Source organism: Bos indicus, chromosome 14 (assembly GCF_029378745.1).
Source record: "Bos indicus isolate NIAB-ARS_2022 breed Sahiwal x Tharparkar chromosome 14, NIAB-ARS_B.indTharparkar_mat_pri_1.0, whole genome shotgun sequence".
NCBI classification, from domain to species: domain Eukaryota; kingdom Metazoa; phylum Chordata; class Mammalia; order Artiodactyla; family Bovidae; genus Bos; species Bos indicus.
Genome location: NC_091773.1, coordinates 52473970 through 52490007, shown reverse-complemented (window position 1 = coordinate 52490007; position 16038 = coordinate 52473970). Strand labels below are relative to the sequence as shown.

The 16038-nt window shown below is 31.4% G+C and overlaps 1 protein-coding gene across 7 annotated transcripts in view; it reads right to left on the bottom strand.

Annotated features, from left to right (window-relative positions):
- CSMD3 (CUB and Sushi multiple domains 3) overlaps positions 1–16038 on the bottom strand; it is a 1461887-nt gene that overhangs the window by 79026 nt on the left and 1366823 nt on the right. For all 7 annotated transcript variants that reach the window (XM_070802767.1, XM_070802766.1, XM_070802772.1 and 4 more), the window contains 5 exons: positions 15787–15972; positions 13916–14110; positions 11107–11280; positions 3013–3186; positions 643–816 (listed from right to left, as the gene is read on the bottom strand). In XM_070802767.1, the coding sequence (XP_070658868.1) occupies positions 643–816; positions 3013–3186; positions 11107–11280; positions 13916–14110; positions 15787–15972 (903 nt within the window). The remainder of the gene's footprint in view (positions 1–642; positions 817–3012; positions 3187–11106; positions 11281–13915; positions 14111–15786; positions 15973–16038) is intronic.

The window sequence follows — 16038 nt, the reverse complement described above, 5'->3', positions numbered from 1 at the left end:
TAGAAAATGAACTTATGGTACCAGGAGGAAGGGAGGAGATAAACTGGGAGATTGGGATTGATATATACACATTACTATATATAAACTAGATAACTAATAAGGACCTACTCTATAGTACAGGGAACTCTACTCAATACTGTGTAATTACCTATATGGGAAAAGAATCTAAAAAAGATATATGTATGTATGTATGTATGTATATATATATATATATATATAAAACACCTCAAACTAACATCACATTGTAAATCAGCTATACTCCAACAAAATTTTACAATATAACATTGTAAATTAACTATACTCCACAATGTTTAAAAATGTGAAAAAATAAACTGAGATTAGTTCCATTAATTATGAAGCCAACTGCAAGTAAAAATGAGCTAAATGACTTTATATACAGCTATAGAACAGGTACCAGATAACACAGTTAAGCAACTGAAATGACATTTACCAGTTTTATAACTTCTAAAAAAGTCAAAAAATAAGAAAAAGGAAAGCATTAGTAATGAGATGACATCAATATTAAATATTTGTTTTATTAATTTTCTACTGTTTTGCCCAAATTGTTTCAAATATTACCATTTGTGTTTACACAGACACATTATTACCATGCTCTCAGCAGCAATTCAGTTAGATTTTTACCTTTGCACACTGGTGGAGGATGGCTCCACTGTCTGTTGGCCTGGCACTGGGCCTTTGTTGGCCCTTGCATGAGATACCCAATATTGCAGGAGAATGTTACCACATCATTAAAATTGAATCCATTTCCACTTGTTCTTCCATAAATTGGACTACCAGGGTGACCACAGCTCACAGCTAATAGCAACGGGGTCGGGTTGGGAGGGACACAGAATAGAATAATTGGTTATCAATTATTAAATTAAAAGTACACTTAATTACCTCAAAGAATGTGGAAAGAAGGCCACTTTTGTAGGAAAAAATACTTAATTTTACTAATGCAAAGGAACAATTTAGAAAGCCAAACTGGTCCAATAGAGTAGAATCATTGCAATATTATGTTAGAGAGTAGACAATTATTTGTAATTCTGGTAATGGTATGCAAGTGGTGCATAGATATTAAAAGTTCCATGGTAACTTTTCATTTTATTTCTTTTTAGGGAAGAATACTGAAATTCAAAGACATTTGGGAATGATTGAAGTTCACAAAACTAGTTAACGGCAAAAAGGAATGAAACTGAATCGACTTTCCTTTTCTAGTTGAGCTTAAGAATTGAAGATAAATGAAGGCAATTTTTTATATTTAATTTTGAAATCATTTCTTATATCATTTATGCAATCATGTTTTATGATTAATGGATAAACAAAAGTGTGCTTGAAGAATAGCTTAATATGACTGTAATAAAAATGATGTCTTATGCTGTATTAGAATCCTTAATATCTTGAGATACCAATATTAACATTCCCTAAACCAAACAACCTTACTGGTATATTTTCTTCACTATTGATATTTGATAACCTAGCAGTTTTGTTTGGAAATACTGACGTCAATTAGATGAACTATTTAAATCATTTTAATGTTAAAGCTCTTTTTTAGGATTTATTTAGTGCTTGGTTTTCCCAAACACATTGTATTTCTATGAACTGTTTTATTGCATTATCTCACTAATTAATCATAGCAACTCCAGTAATACTGCTTCATAACTGGGCACAGTGAAAGATGACGTCACATTTAATACTTTAGAAATGACCCAATAGCAATTAATTTTCTGCTGTAATGTTAATGTAAACTGTTCATTTGATAATGTAACTGCGTCTTACTCCTGTTTAAAATTATTAATAGAGAAACTTGTGCTTGTTTTATCTCAGGGGCCAGTTTTCATTTATAGTCTCAATTATTCAGCAAGAAAAGTAGTAGTGTTAGTTGGCTATGCTTTTATATAATGAGGGGATTCCCCAGTGGCTCAGCCAGTAAAGAGTCTACCTGCAATTCAGGAGACCCAGGTTTGATTCCTGGGTCGGGAAGATTCCCCTGGTGAAGGAAATGACAACCCACTCCAGTATTCTTGCCTGGAAAATCCCATGGATGGAGGAGCCTGGCAGTCTACAGTCCATGGGATTGCAGAGTCAAACACGACTGACTGACTTCACTTTCTTTATATAATTAAAGGCAAAAAACCTGGTATAGATCCAGCATAATATTTCTGTCTTTAAATCATTATATGGTCTGTTATCACATGCATACACACCACAGAGAAGCAATTTTGATAACTGTATGCTCTATTATCTTATTAAATCTTAACAAACTAATGTATTTTCCATTAAACTAGAACTCCAATAAAATACTGTTGATTGATATGAGGTTGACAATGATAGAATTTATAAATATGTGAACTCATACTAAAAGCCCCATGAATTATTTCTCTGAAGCCTCCAAAATCTTTATCATTTAATCCTATAATGTTAAAACTACAACATGTTTACAGTATTTATCCTCATTTCCTAACACCGATTTTAATACAAATATCAGTGATTTCTGGTGGAAATTATCAGGAGAAAAATAAGAAATATATGGATAATTTACTTTTCAATCCAAAATAGGATAAATTGTGATGTGAAATACTGTGTTATTCTGAGTACTGGGTATTCAGTGAGAGAAAGAAAGAGTACTAGAATATTTTAAAATTCATTTTATCCTTCATGTGTAAATTCACATCTAAATTAAGAGATTAGATGAATATTTGCTGAACTAGTGAGATCTTTTATTAAAACAATTACAAAATTGTTCCAAATCCAAAAGAGTATTGACAGACATTCTAATATATTTTCCACTTTCATAGTGAATGGTTTTTTATACTTCTGAACACACCCTAATTTAAAATCTAGCATGTCAGTATAAAAAAATGCATTGTGAGAATTTAGTTCTTTAAATACACATGCATATGCATGTGTGTATCTGTCTATATAATCATTTACCTTACCTAAGAAAAAAATATTGGTAATTACATGATAACTGAACAGAGGTCTTTGACTACTTTTGCTATGCTTACTTACGCACACAGGCTGGAAGCTGACCAGACCAATTGTGATCTTGTTGACATATTCTTACTGAAGAACCAATCAAGCGGAAACCAGGATTACACTGATAAACAACTGTGTCTCTGTATCCATAGTTTTCTCCAATGACTTGACCATTCACAATAAGCTCCGGAATTCCACAGTGACCCGCTGAAATGGGTCACAATAATATTTTTTAATATTATGATCTAGTTTTATGATGTATGTATTTATATACAACACAGCAATATCCTATTTTATGACACAAGGAATATTTCGTTTTAGGAAAAGGAAAATAAAAAAAGAAAAGCCAAAATAAATACATAGAAGAATATATTAAAGACATTTATAGAAATCAAGGATATAGATAAATAACAGAGAAAATTACCTGAACTAAAAACTCTTTCTTTAAAAATAAGAGAGAAGGCTCAAATAAACTCAGAAATAAAAGATGAGAAATTACAACTATTAGCACAAAAATACAAAGAATTATGAGACTACTAGGAGCAATTATAGCCAACAAATTGGAAAAACTAGAAGAAATTTATAAATCTTTAGAAATTTACAATCTTTCAAGACTGATTCATGAAGAAATAGAAAATCTGAATCAAACAATCACAGTACACAGATAGTAACAGTAGTCAAAAACCTTTCAACAGACAAAAATCCAGGACCAGATGACTTCACTGGTGAATTTTTAATAGTTATTCTTCTGAAACTCTTCCAAAAAATTATATGGCAAAGAAATCTTTGAAGCTTATTTTATGAGGCCAGCATTATTCTAACACCAAAACCAGACAAGGACACCACAAAAAGGAAACCTAAAGGTCAATATCCCTAATAAATATAGATGTAAAAAAATCCTCAACAAAATACTGGCAAACTGAATTCAACAATACTTTAAACAAATCATACACCAAGATCAAGTGTGATTTATTCCAGGGATCCAAGCACTATGTTGGGCTTCCCTAATAGCTCAGATGGTCAAGCATCTGCCTGCAATGCAGGAGACCTGGGTTTGGAAATTCTAACAACAGTAATCACACAAGGAAAAGAAATAAAATGCATCCAAATTGGAAGGGAAGAAATAAAACTGTCACTATTTTCAGATACTATATATAGAAAATTCTAAAGATGCTACCAAAAACTATTAGTAGTAATAAACAAATTTAGTATAATTGCAGTATACAAAATTAAATGCCATGGAACAAGTAAGCCTGTGAGCCACGGCTAATAAGCCTGTGCTCTAGAACCTGGGAGCCACAATTACTGAGCCCACATGTGGCAAGTACTGAAGCTCATGTGCTCCAGGGCCCCTACTCCACAATAAGAGAAGCCACCACACAGTGAGAAGCCCTAGCATCACAATTAGTTCTTGCTCAGTGCAATCAGAGAAAAGCCTGTCCAGCAATGAAGACCCTATATGGCCAAAAATAAAGTTATATATAAAGAACAAATATGTAAAGTTTAAAAATAAAATAAAATTAAAAAAAAAAGAAGGATTCAAAACCATGACACTCCTAGAAGAAAACATAAGCAGCATGTTGTCTCACATCATTCTAAACAATATTTTTTTTAGATCTGTCTTCTTTGACAAAGACAACAAGAAAAATAAATAAAAAAGCTTTTCACAGTGAAGGAAAACTGTCATCAAAACAATAAAAACAATAAGGCAATTGGTGGAATTAGAGAAGATATATGAAAATGATATAAATGAAAAAGAGCTACTTTCCAAAATATATAAAGAGATCATATAGCTCAATAACAGCAGTAAAAAAAAAAAAAAAAAAAAAAAAAAACAAGCAGTTGAATTAAAAAAAAAAAAATAGGCAGAGGATCTCAGCAAACATTTTTCCAAAGAAGACATACAATTTGCCAACAGGCACATGAAAAGATGCTTGATATCACTAAACATCAGGGAAATGCAAATCAAAACCACAAAGAGGTATCACCTTACACCTGTCAGGATCGTCATTATCAGAAAGACAACTAGAAATATCAAGTGTTGGTGAGGAGGTAGTGAAAAGTAACCCCTGTGCATTCTTGGTAAGAATGTAAACTGGTCCAGCCACTATGGAAAACAATATGGAGATTACTCAAAAAATTAAAAATAGAGCTTCCATGTGATCCAGCAATCCCACTACTGGGTATCTATCCAAAGGGAAAAAATAAACACTAACTCAAAAAGACTTATTCACTTCCATGTTCATTGTAGCATTGTTTACAGTAGCCAAAATATGAAAACCACTAAGTGTCCCTCAATAGATGAATGGGTAAAAAACTATAAAATACACACACTCATCTCACACATGCATAATGGTATACTACTCAGCTATAAAAAGTACAGAATCTTGCCATTCGGAATAACATGGAGGGACCTTGAGGGTATTAACACTAAGCGAAATAAGTCAGTAGAGAAAGATAAATACCACAATGACTTCATTTATATTTGGAATCCAAAAAACAAAACAAAAAAGCAAACAGAATAAAAACAGAGAAGAGATTAGAGGTTGACAGAGGAGAGGAGAGTAAGAGGAAGGTGAAATGATTGAAGGGGACTGAGAAGAACAAACTTCCAGTTATAAAATAAGTAAGTCATGAGGATACAATGTACAGCTTGGGGAATATATTCAATCATTTTGTGTTAACTTTGTAAAGTGACAGATAGTAACTAGACTTACTCTAGTAATCATTTTGCAATGTATGCAAATTTTGAATAAATATGTTGTAAGATAAACTAATATAATACTGCATGCCAGTTATCCCTCAATTAAAAAAAAAAAAAATAGAAGGAAAATGTAGACCAGGCCAGGTGAAATATCTCACTGAAAGACAATCAAGGTAGTCAAAGGTTAGAAACTTAAAAAAAGAGTTGACAAAACTGTTAAACTCCTAGCTAATCCTATCAACAAACAAAAAAGATACTAAAATTACCAATGTCAGGAATGAATGAGGTAACATTACTATAAAGCTTACAGATGTTAAAAGGATCAGGGAATATTAAGAACTGCTTTATTACAACATATTTAACAATTCAGAACAAAAGGACAAATTTTTTGAAGTTGTATCATCCAAAAACTAACACAAGAAAATATGAATAGTCCTCTATATATTAAAGTATTTGAATTCTTAAATAATAACTCCCTCTGCAAAAAAATACACTTAGATTTATATTTTTTCACTGGTAAATTCAATCAAATATTTAAGCAAAAAATCAAGGAAAAAACAAATACCAGTCTTATACAAACTCTTAGAAAACAGAAGAAAAAGAATCACTTCCTAATTTGTTTAATGAAGTAATAATAACCCTAATATTAAACCTGTAAAAGACACAGAAAAAATGTCCCTATGAATACAGATGCAGGACTTTAAAGAAAAAATTTAGAAAAAATATATATATAATACATCATGATTATCTGGGTTTTATCCAGAAATGACTTGTTGGTTTAAGATGAAATATTGACCACTGTCATCTACCATACTTAGGAATGTACAGACATTTTCTGAACCTTATAAATACATCTAAGAAAAAAGTTCATATTATATCGACTGATGAAATATTAAATCCTTTCTTCCTGATACAGGGATCAAGAAAAGGATGACCACTCTCACTAGCTCTATTTAACATTGTTTGGTGGGCCCTATCTAATATATATACTAATATAAAAGAAGAAAGGAAAAACATAAAGGAGAAAACAAAAAAAGTAAAACTCTTATATTTTATGCTCATGACATACACATAGACAATGCTGTTTTAAGAAAATCCATATCTAATAGGTGAATGAAAGCTGCAGGATACTAGATAAATATTTTAAATAATTTTTATAATAGAAAACAATTAGAAATGCAATTAGTAATGAACAATTTCACTATAACAGTGTAAACACACAAAAAATACTGCTGAATAAATTTAACAATAGGTATACATGATCTCTATGATAAAAATTTCCTATTGCAAAAAAAAAGAAAGAAGATCTTAATAAGTGAATAAATATACTAACTTCACCATGTTCAGGAAGTAGAAGACTTAACATTGTTAGATGCCAATTCTCCCCAATGACTTATACATTGAATGTAATTGTGATCATAATCCTACCAGGCATTTTAAAAATAAAAAAATAAGCTAATTCTAAAACATATATGAACACACAAAGGACATGGAGTATCCAAAGTGATCTTGAAAAATAAGAACAAATTTGGAGTGACAGATATCTTTCTGGAAAAAAAAAACAAGCAAAGAAAAACCCTCAGCTTTACTTCATGATATATACAACAACAAATTAAAAAATAAGTTGTATTAACTAATACAATTATGTAAAGTTTAAAAATAAAATAAAAATACATGCCTGCTAAAAAAAAATAAAAATAACTATCCAAGAAAAAAAAAAAAGAAAAAAAAAAGAAAAGCAGCTATAAATCAAAAAAAAAAAATAAGTTGTAGATATAAAGTAATACCAAAAATGCAAAAATTCTAGGAAAATAAATGAAATCTTTGTGATTTATGATTGAACATAGGTTTCCTAAACTAGAGACAGAAAGTAATAACTAGAAAGAAAAAAAGAGAGAGAAAATAGATTTTATAAAAATTGAAAACTTCTGCTCATTAAGATGGTAACGATAGCGAGACGGCAAAAGAGACACTGATGAGTAGAACAGTCTTTTGGACTCTGTGGGAGAGGGAGAGGGTGGGATGATTTGGGAGAATGGCATTGAAACATGTATAATATCATATATGAAATGAATCACCAGTCCAGGTTCGATGCATGATGCTGGATGCTTGGGGCTGGTGCGCTGAGACGACCCAGAGGGATGGTATGGGGAGGGAGGAGGGAGAGGGGTTCAGGATGGGGAACACATGTATACCTGTGGTAGATTCATATTGATGTATGGCAAAAATAATACAATATTGTAAAGTAATTAACCTCCAATTCAAATAAATAAATTTATATTAAAAAAAGAATGAATAGGCAAGTAATAGGTGGGGAGAAACTATTTTTAAAAAATCAATATGTAAAGAACTCCTATAACTCATAATAAAAGGCAATTTATAAGATACTTCAGAATTTCACAAAGGAAAATTTGTGAATGGCCAATAAGCCCAGGAAACTATACTTGATCAGTAGTCATCAAGATAGTGCAAGTTAAATTTTGCAAGATACCTTTATGAATGCCAAAAAAATGAATAAAATTTAAAAACTAGCTATACCATATGCTAGAGAAAATGTGAGACAACTAGAACTCTTCTAGGAATTTCACTCCAGAGTATCCACCAGAAAAGAATAGATGTGTCCACAAAAAGACTTTTATACAAATGTCCATACCAACTTTATTCATAATTACCCCAAACTGGATAGAGTCCATATGACCATCAGTAGGGGAATGGTCAAGACAAGGAGATTCTACTTAGAGATTAAAAAAAATTACTGATACACACAAGAACATGATTGAAACAGAATAAAAGAAACCTTACACAAAAAGAGTACAAAACTTAGGATTCCATTCACATGAATTTCTAGAACAGGAAGAACTACCATACGGTGAAAAAAACAGAACAGCTATTATTTCAGAGTGTAGGGGAAGAGAGCTGCAAATTGACTATGAAGGGTCACAAGGAAGCTTTCTGAGCTAATGGTAATGTTCTGTAACTATTGAGTAGTTTTAGTTATATAGGAGTACACAGTTGTCAAAATGTATCAAGTGTGTTTATGGCACTGTACATTTGCCAACATTAAAAAAAAAGAACCATGAGCAAATATTGAACTCTAGCTAGCTTATATGTATATAGAAATGTTTACAAATGAAATGTACTGCATTTGGCAATTTCAAAATGCATCAAAAATAAAATGAATTTATGGGTTAATACAGGCATGAAAGGATGAATAGATATGTGATATACAAATACAAGTGTTTAACTGTACATTCTAGATATTAGGCATGTGGGTGTTCATCATCAAGTCTCTCAACTGAAAAATTTATAATAAAATGCTGGGAGTTTGAGAATAAATACACTATATTTAAATAATCATAAGCACATTCTAGGACCATTCTAAGCCAAAAGTATCTGGGGCTATAAGGATAAGTTTGCAACCATGAGAAGAATGACTAGGCTATGTACATTATTCAAATTAATTCAAAGTATAAGTTTCTAGGATCTGCTTATTTGGCAATAGCACATTCCTCCTACTGACACACTTTTGCATTTATATTAGATGTCAACACTATATCCTATGCAAGAATGCTGTCTTTATAGACTGAGAGTCAATGTTTGTTTATAAATATTCCTCTTACAACTTATTGTTCCAGAAAACAGAATAAGGATTCTAAGTAGGTGAATAAAACCACCCTCTATATACAAAATCCAATAAATAACATATAGCATACAATAGCAGTTCATCAGGACAAAGAGTTACCAAATAGAGTATTTTAAAGTTAGTTTACATATATTTAAAAATTTTTATTTATAATAATAATGTATATTATATATAATACTAATATTATATATAAAATAATATTTATTTATAATAAATATATTAATTTAAAAATAAAATAATTTAAAATATAATTACAAATAATACTTTAAAATAAATTAAATAAGTTAATCTGCAATTGAAATGAGCATAACCAAAACCAAGTTAGAAAATAATAGGAAGTATTTTATTATTCAATTCTATATTAATACATGATTTAATTTATTTATCATTTTCTAGTTATGTAATAGTCTTACAGAATATTCAAATACATATGTATACTCTAATAAAGAAACCATCATTACTGAGTTTCCAAGTATACCTACTAACAAATATGCCTGAGAGGGTGAGAAAAGAAATCTTAACCAAAATCTCTACCTATACCCTTTAAAGTTTCAAATGATGACTGTACCATCACTAATGTTTTCAAGCTTATTATCAATACAATATGTATGTAAACTGTTAAAGTCACAGGCTTTACTCCCATGTGTCATATTTTTCAAGAGTAAAATTTTAGAGTTGAAACACAGTACAAATTTAGAAATATCCTGTTCATAATAATCAGCAATTTTTAAAATCGTAAATAATAAGATTATGTTTGTTCCCAAGAGGCAAGTGTATATTTTATCAGAACAATTTTTATTATTATTATTTAATTTAACACTAGCTCTCATTTCTTGAAATAATTTTATAGAAAAGTAAGTCATAAATCAAACCATTTTCCTAATCTTAAGGTAATTGTTTAAGTCTTTAAAAAAAGATAAAACATATATCATAATATTATTTTAATAATAATAGAAGGGATTCAATAGAAGGCCTTCAAAAAACTAGCTATTCAGTTTCTTTTAATGAACAGTTTTTTTAGAATTAATCAAAAAAAAAAAACTGGGGGGGAACCTATTTGCCTCAGATGGGCTACCCTGGTGGCTCACATGGTAAAACGTCTGTCTACAATGCAGGAGACCCGGGTTCAATCCCTGGGTTGGGAAGGTACCCTGGAGAAGGAAATGGCAGCCCACTCCAGTATTCTTGCCTGGAAAATCCCATGGACGGCGGAGCCTGGTAGGGTACCATCAGTGGGGTCGCAGAGTCAGACACGACTGAGCGAATTCACTTTCACTTCACTCACTTTCACTTTTCAGGCTTGAAAAATAGATTTTTCAAGTTTTAATAAAAAGTAATATTACACATGTTGAATTGTTAGGAAGTAAAAAGGGAGAAACTTAAATGTGGAAATTGTTTTTCTTCCTTAGTCATTACCTTAAGCAAACAGGTGAAAGGAGAATTGACTATGGTTTAGAATGAACTAACAGCTACAGTGCTTAATCCAGTGGAGTTGCAGACATATAATTTTCAGCAATTAGTTTTCACCTTTTATTTTCACCATGCTGGGAAAAAATTCTGCCTTTCCTTAATGACTTAAGATTCTCATTTGGAATACTAGTAGATTAAGAGATATCTGTTTAATAGCTTTTCTACCATGAGACATTTTAAAAGTTAAACATTTTCCAGTTTTTATCATCCTTACTGAGTGAATATAAGTTATTATCTCTTATTATGAAAAAGGGCTGCTTTTTGAGAGGGAGAATAAAGTGTTTGCTTAAAATGACTTAAAAATCTGTACCTAGGCATCTGGTGTCTGATCCACTCCAAAGACCTGAAGAAAGGCATTCCCGAACAGCAGAGCCCACAAGCATGAATCCTGAATCACAGGTAAAGATGGCTGTTGAGCCATATGAAGTCTGAGTTCCAATCTTATTTCCATTGGGAGGGGTTGGGAGTTCTCCACAGGAAATAACTTGAAAACAATAACATAATAAAAAATCCTAAAGATACAGTCAACACAAACATAACAAAATCATGTTTTCAACATTCTGAATTCCTATGATTTGACCATAAAAATTGACAATTAAATATGACAATTAAACTTGATATTTGCAAAACATGCTTGAAAGATCATGACAGTATAGAGAAAATAAATGACATAATTTAACATTTTTCTCCTTTGAGTTCCCATGTAATGTAATAAAGTTGCTCTGTCTTGTCTCAGACAAGAATTCTGAGGAAGTCTGTGGAATTCTCCAGGCCACAATACTGGAGTGGGTAGCTATTCCTTTCTCCAGGAGATCTTCACAACCCAAGGATTGAACCCAGGTGTCCCACATTGCCAGTGGATTCTTTATCAGCTGAGCCACCAGGGAAGTAACAGTGACATGGGACGACATATGATTTTGTTTGTGTTTTTTGCTTAGCCAACCTGGTCACTCAACAGGTTGTGGTGAAAAAAAAAAAAAAAAAAGCAATACTAAAGGTAGGATCATTTATTAGCCCAAAGTCTTTCTCTGATTTATCAGTAACTTTAATGAGATTCCAGAGCCCATAAACAGCTAAATAAAAATTTACAGCTAGCAGTTTAAATCCAGAATTGAATAAGTAACCACCAGCCTTTATCTGGCTCCAGGTCTGGCTTTCATCTCTAGGCTTTAGGAGACTATTGGATAGACAAATAGAAAATTTGCAAACTTTGAAAAATTACATGTAAAATTTAAGATATATTCATTGTTTTGAATCAATCCCCCAAACAATCCTTTGCAGTAGCTATAATATTTATTAGGGTTAATAACACTGATATTTATAATATTTTAATGTAAAAAATGAATAAATGAAGGACCAGAAAAAAATTCTGTTCTTTCCATTTTTCTCTATTAACTGTAATTCTTAGGTTCTGATTTTTGCTCCACTCTTACTTCTGGGCAGGAACTTGATCTTATGTAGAACTTAATATAAGAATATAAGAACTATATAATATAGACTATTATATAGTCCTATATAATAAAGGACAGAACACAAAGAAACCAGACAAATATTTGTTCAATGTTTGATATAACGAATGCTGCTGTTATACATTTTTTCTTAGCTCTTTGAAATATCCTTATCCCATGTGTCCTTTTAATGAATTTAAAGTGGAAGAACAAAGAGACCAGAGAAAGGGAAAGATCTTGGGTGAAAAACCTAAAAGAATAAGGCAAAATTTACAAATACATATGCTATAGTTTTAGAATATATAACTTATACATGGATTTTGAGATTTAATTCATCAATGATTATAAAAACAGCAACCCCAAGATTCTTTACTTATATGGAGATTAAGAAAATAAATCAAATATTCATAAGTAAATTATTATTAGGTACTTGTATACTTACTACATATAGTTATCTGTTAAGAGGTATCTGTTACGTTAAATATTTTAGTCACCATAATCCATTTAGATGTCAGATGTTTTTATTAGTTTATTTCTAAATTATGTGTCTATATCATAAATGCCATGACGGATTCATGTTGATGTATGGCAAAACCAACACAATATTGTAAAGTAATTAGCCTCTAATTAAAATAAATAAATTTAATTTAAAAAATTGTGATGAACATGAAATAAAAGGATGAATTTTCAGCTTAGCATATTTCCTGGCACTAAGTAAATACCCAATAAATGTAGTAAAGAAAGTTCAAGATATTTCCACTGATTTTTCCATGTTCAGCTAGCTTATCTACTTTACACACTGGACATTTATAGTGATATTATAAGAAAGCATGAAAATAGAATGACTCAAATGTTCAATTTGATTCAATAAATGTTTACTGAATTTCTGCTATGAACAGGTTCTAGCTGGTATTTTCAACATGTAACACCAGTAAATCATAAATAGTAAGTATCAGATAGGTATTACTGTGGGCTTCTCTGGTCGCTCAGTGGTAAAGAATCTGCCTGCCAATGCAGGAGACATGGTTTCAATCTCTGATCTGGGAAGAACTTACGGAGAAGGAAATAACAAGCCACTCTAGTATTCTTGCCTGGGAAATCCATGGACAGAGAAATCCATGAACAGCCTGGCAGGCTACAGTCCATGAGGTCACAAAGAACTGGACATAACAATTGAACAACAACAACAAGGTATAAATTGCTAGTCTAAGAAACAGAATAAACATCATACAACACCAAAAGGCAGAGGTTTTCATTAGAATCCTTGGGTTGAAGCCCAATTCTCCACCATTTATAGGCTCTATGACTTAACATAACATGATTAAATTCTTGGGCACAGTTCCATCTTTAGTAAAATAAATATAATAATATCAACTGAATGGGAACTAAGGTATAATTGGAATAATACATGTAAAGGGCTAAGATCAGTGCATAGTTGTTTTAATAAATGATAGACCTAGAATCTAAGCAAAGGATATCTGAACCCAAGGACTCTTTTTAATAAGCATTTACAAATATAAAAACAGTTACAAAGTTTTTAAGATGACTTGAGAATCAATCATTTTTAATTAATATTACCTCATTCTTGTTCTAGAGTGTGTAGAGAAGTGATCAAGTAATTTATTCACCAAGGACTGCTTATGAAATAAGTTTAATGGAATGTATACTTACTTTGGCAATATGGTCTTTCATTTCTCCAACTCCAGGTACCATTAGGAAGACATTCAATAGAAGCAGGACCTAATCCATGATAACCAGGATCACAGCTGAAAACTACTTTGGTTTTGTATTCGTAATGGGAACCATTCACAATTCTCCATCTTCCATGTTCCAAAGTAAAGGAATTGATACTTGGACATGTAACAACTATACAAAAACCAAGATAAATACTATTAAGTCAGTCATGTCTGTTTTACTTAATTATGTCTCATGTCTATTCCATTCTTAGTTCATCACTTCCTTACTTCCTTCACTCTTGTGCCATAAAAAGTCTTTAGTAATTTTTTTTTCATGCTAATCTTTCCCTCAGCTCTATGGTATTATTGGAAGTTTCTTGAACATGTCATGCTATTTCACAGTTGAAAGTATTTGTACACATTGTTGCATTTACCTAGAATCTCTATTACTGACTATATATTTTGAGAAAATCTGTTTTATGAGAATGATCTTTTTTATGCAAGACTTGTGATATTGAGGTGGAAATTGTTAGGCAGTCAGTGTAGGGTCAGAGGCTCTGTTCTTTTCTAATTTCAATTTTAATTCTCTCATATGAATGTTTTGCTTCACTAGCCTAAAGCCATAGTTGCTCCAGTTTCCAGGCATTCAGAGGAATGTCTACCTAGTCTGGAGGGTCATAAAACATGCAGACTCAGGACAAGACCAATATTAATTGATGTCCAGTTCATCAAGAAGAAAAACTCCAGGTGGACCATTAACTCTTAAACATACATTTGGTCCATAAATAATTGTCTGAGGTCCTCAGAAAGGGTCAATGGATGCATCATAGTGTCTGGAGACACTGAGAAAATGGGGGACCCAAAAAAGCCATAAAAATGACAAACTGGACATGGCAACATTTAAACTGATTGGTCAGAAATTACACACATCTGGCCTTGAGCCAACCAAAACTGAACAAATTAATTCTAATGAAGATACAAACTGCTGTTATTCATGCCTTTTGGGGGCTCTTTACCCCCTCTCAGTGTCTATGCTAAGAACTTTATATTTCTGTCCTTTAAAATAAACTTTGCCTGCATGAGCGTTTGAGTTTTCAGTATTCACTCTTTTGCTGAATGAACAGAATTCAGTTCCCAGTGTCAATATAAACTTCAGCTAATTCAAAAGTTGCTCATCATAAGTAACTGCATTACTAGACACTTACGTTAAGATTTCAAATAATTTAACAATCCCATTTTAAATGAAATCACAGCTAAGTCGAAATGTCATTACTAAAGGAGAATAAATAAGTGTTTTATAGAGAAAAATTAAAAACCTTATTTAAACACATTTCCAATCCTTTTGCTATCAAATATTTTATGTGAATTATTTTCAATAACCATTATATATTATTTTACTTATTACAGTATTAATGACAGCAATGAGAAATATTCTAAATGTAAGCTCTATGAAGAATTTTGACAATTATTAAAAAGTTTGGATCATCTCAACAGCATCATTTATGTTTATAAAAGCCAGAACTGAATGTATTAAATATAATTTAATTCATGCAAACTTAAACATTTTTTTCAAAAGACCTATGTAGTGAAAACATGCTGACTGATGGATGCCTTTCTACAAAGTAAATAAAAATTTTTATGTAAAATAAAATGTCACTTTATTCTCTTGACATATATATTCTAGAGCTTCTGAAAATGAGTAAAAAGTCCTTACACTATATTCTAGTTCTTTATAGCACAAGACAGCTTAATTTTATTTCTTAGACATCACTTCAGGGAAGAGCTCTACAATTTGGTACATAAAGTTTTAAATCATATAAGATACCAGTAGAAACACAAGTGATGAAATTTCCTTAACATACATACCAACACAACGAGGGGTCTTGTTATGATTGCTCCAAGTTCCATCTGATTGACATATGGCCGTGGTAAGTTCCTTAGATGACAATTTATATCCATCATTACAAAAATAGGTAACTCGAGTTCCTACCAAGTAGTCTGTTGTGAGTATTCCTCCATTTGTTGGAGCTTTAGGAATCCCACAGGAAATTGCTAAATTAAATACATACATAAAAGACCAAAGAAGCAGAAAAATAATTAGCTGTCTCATTAACTGTA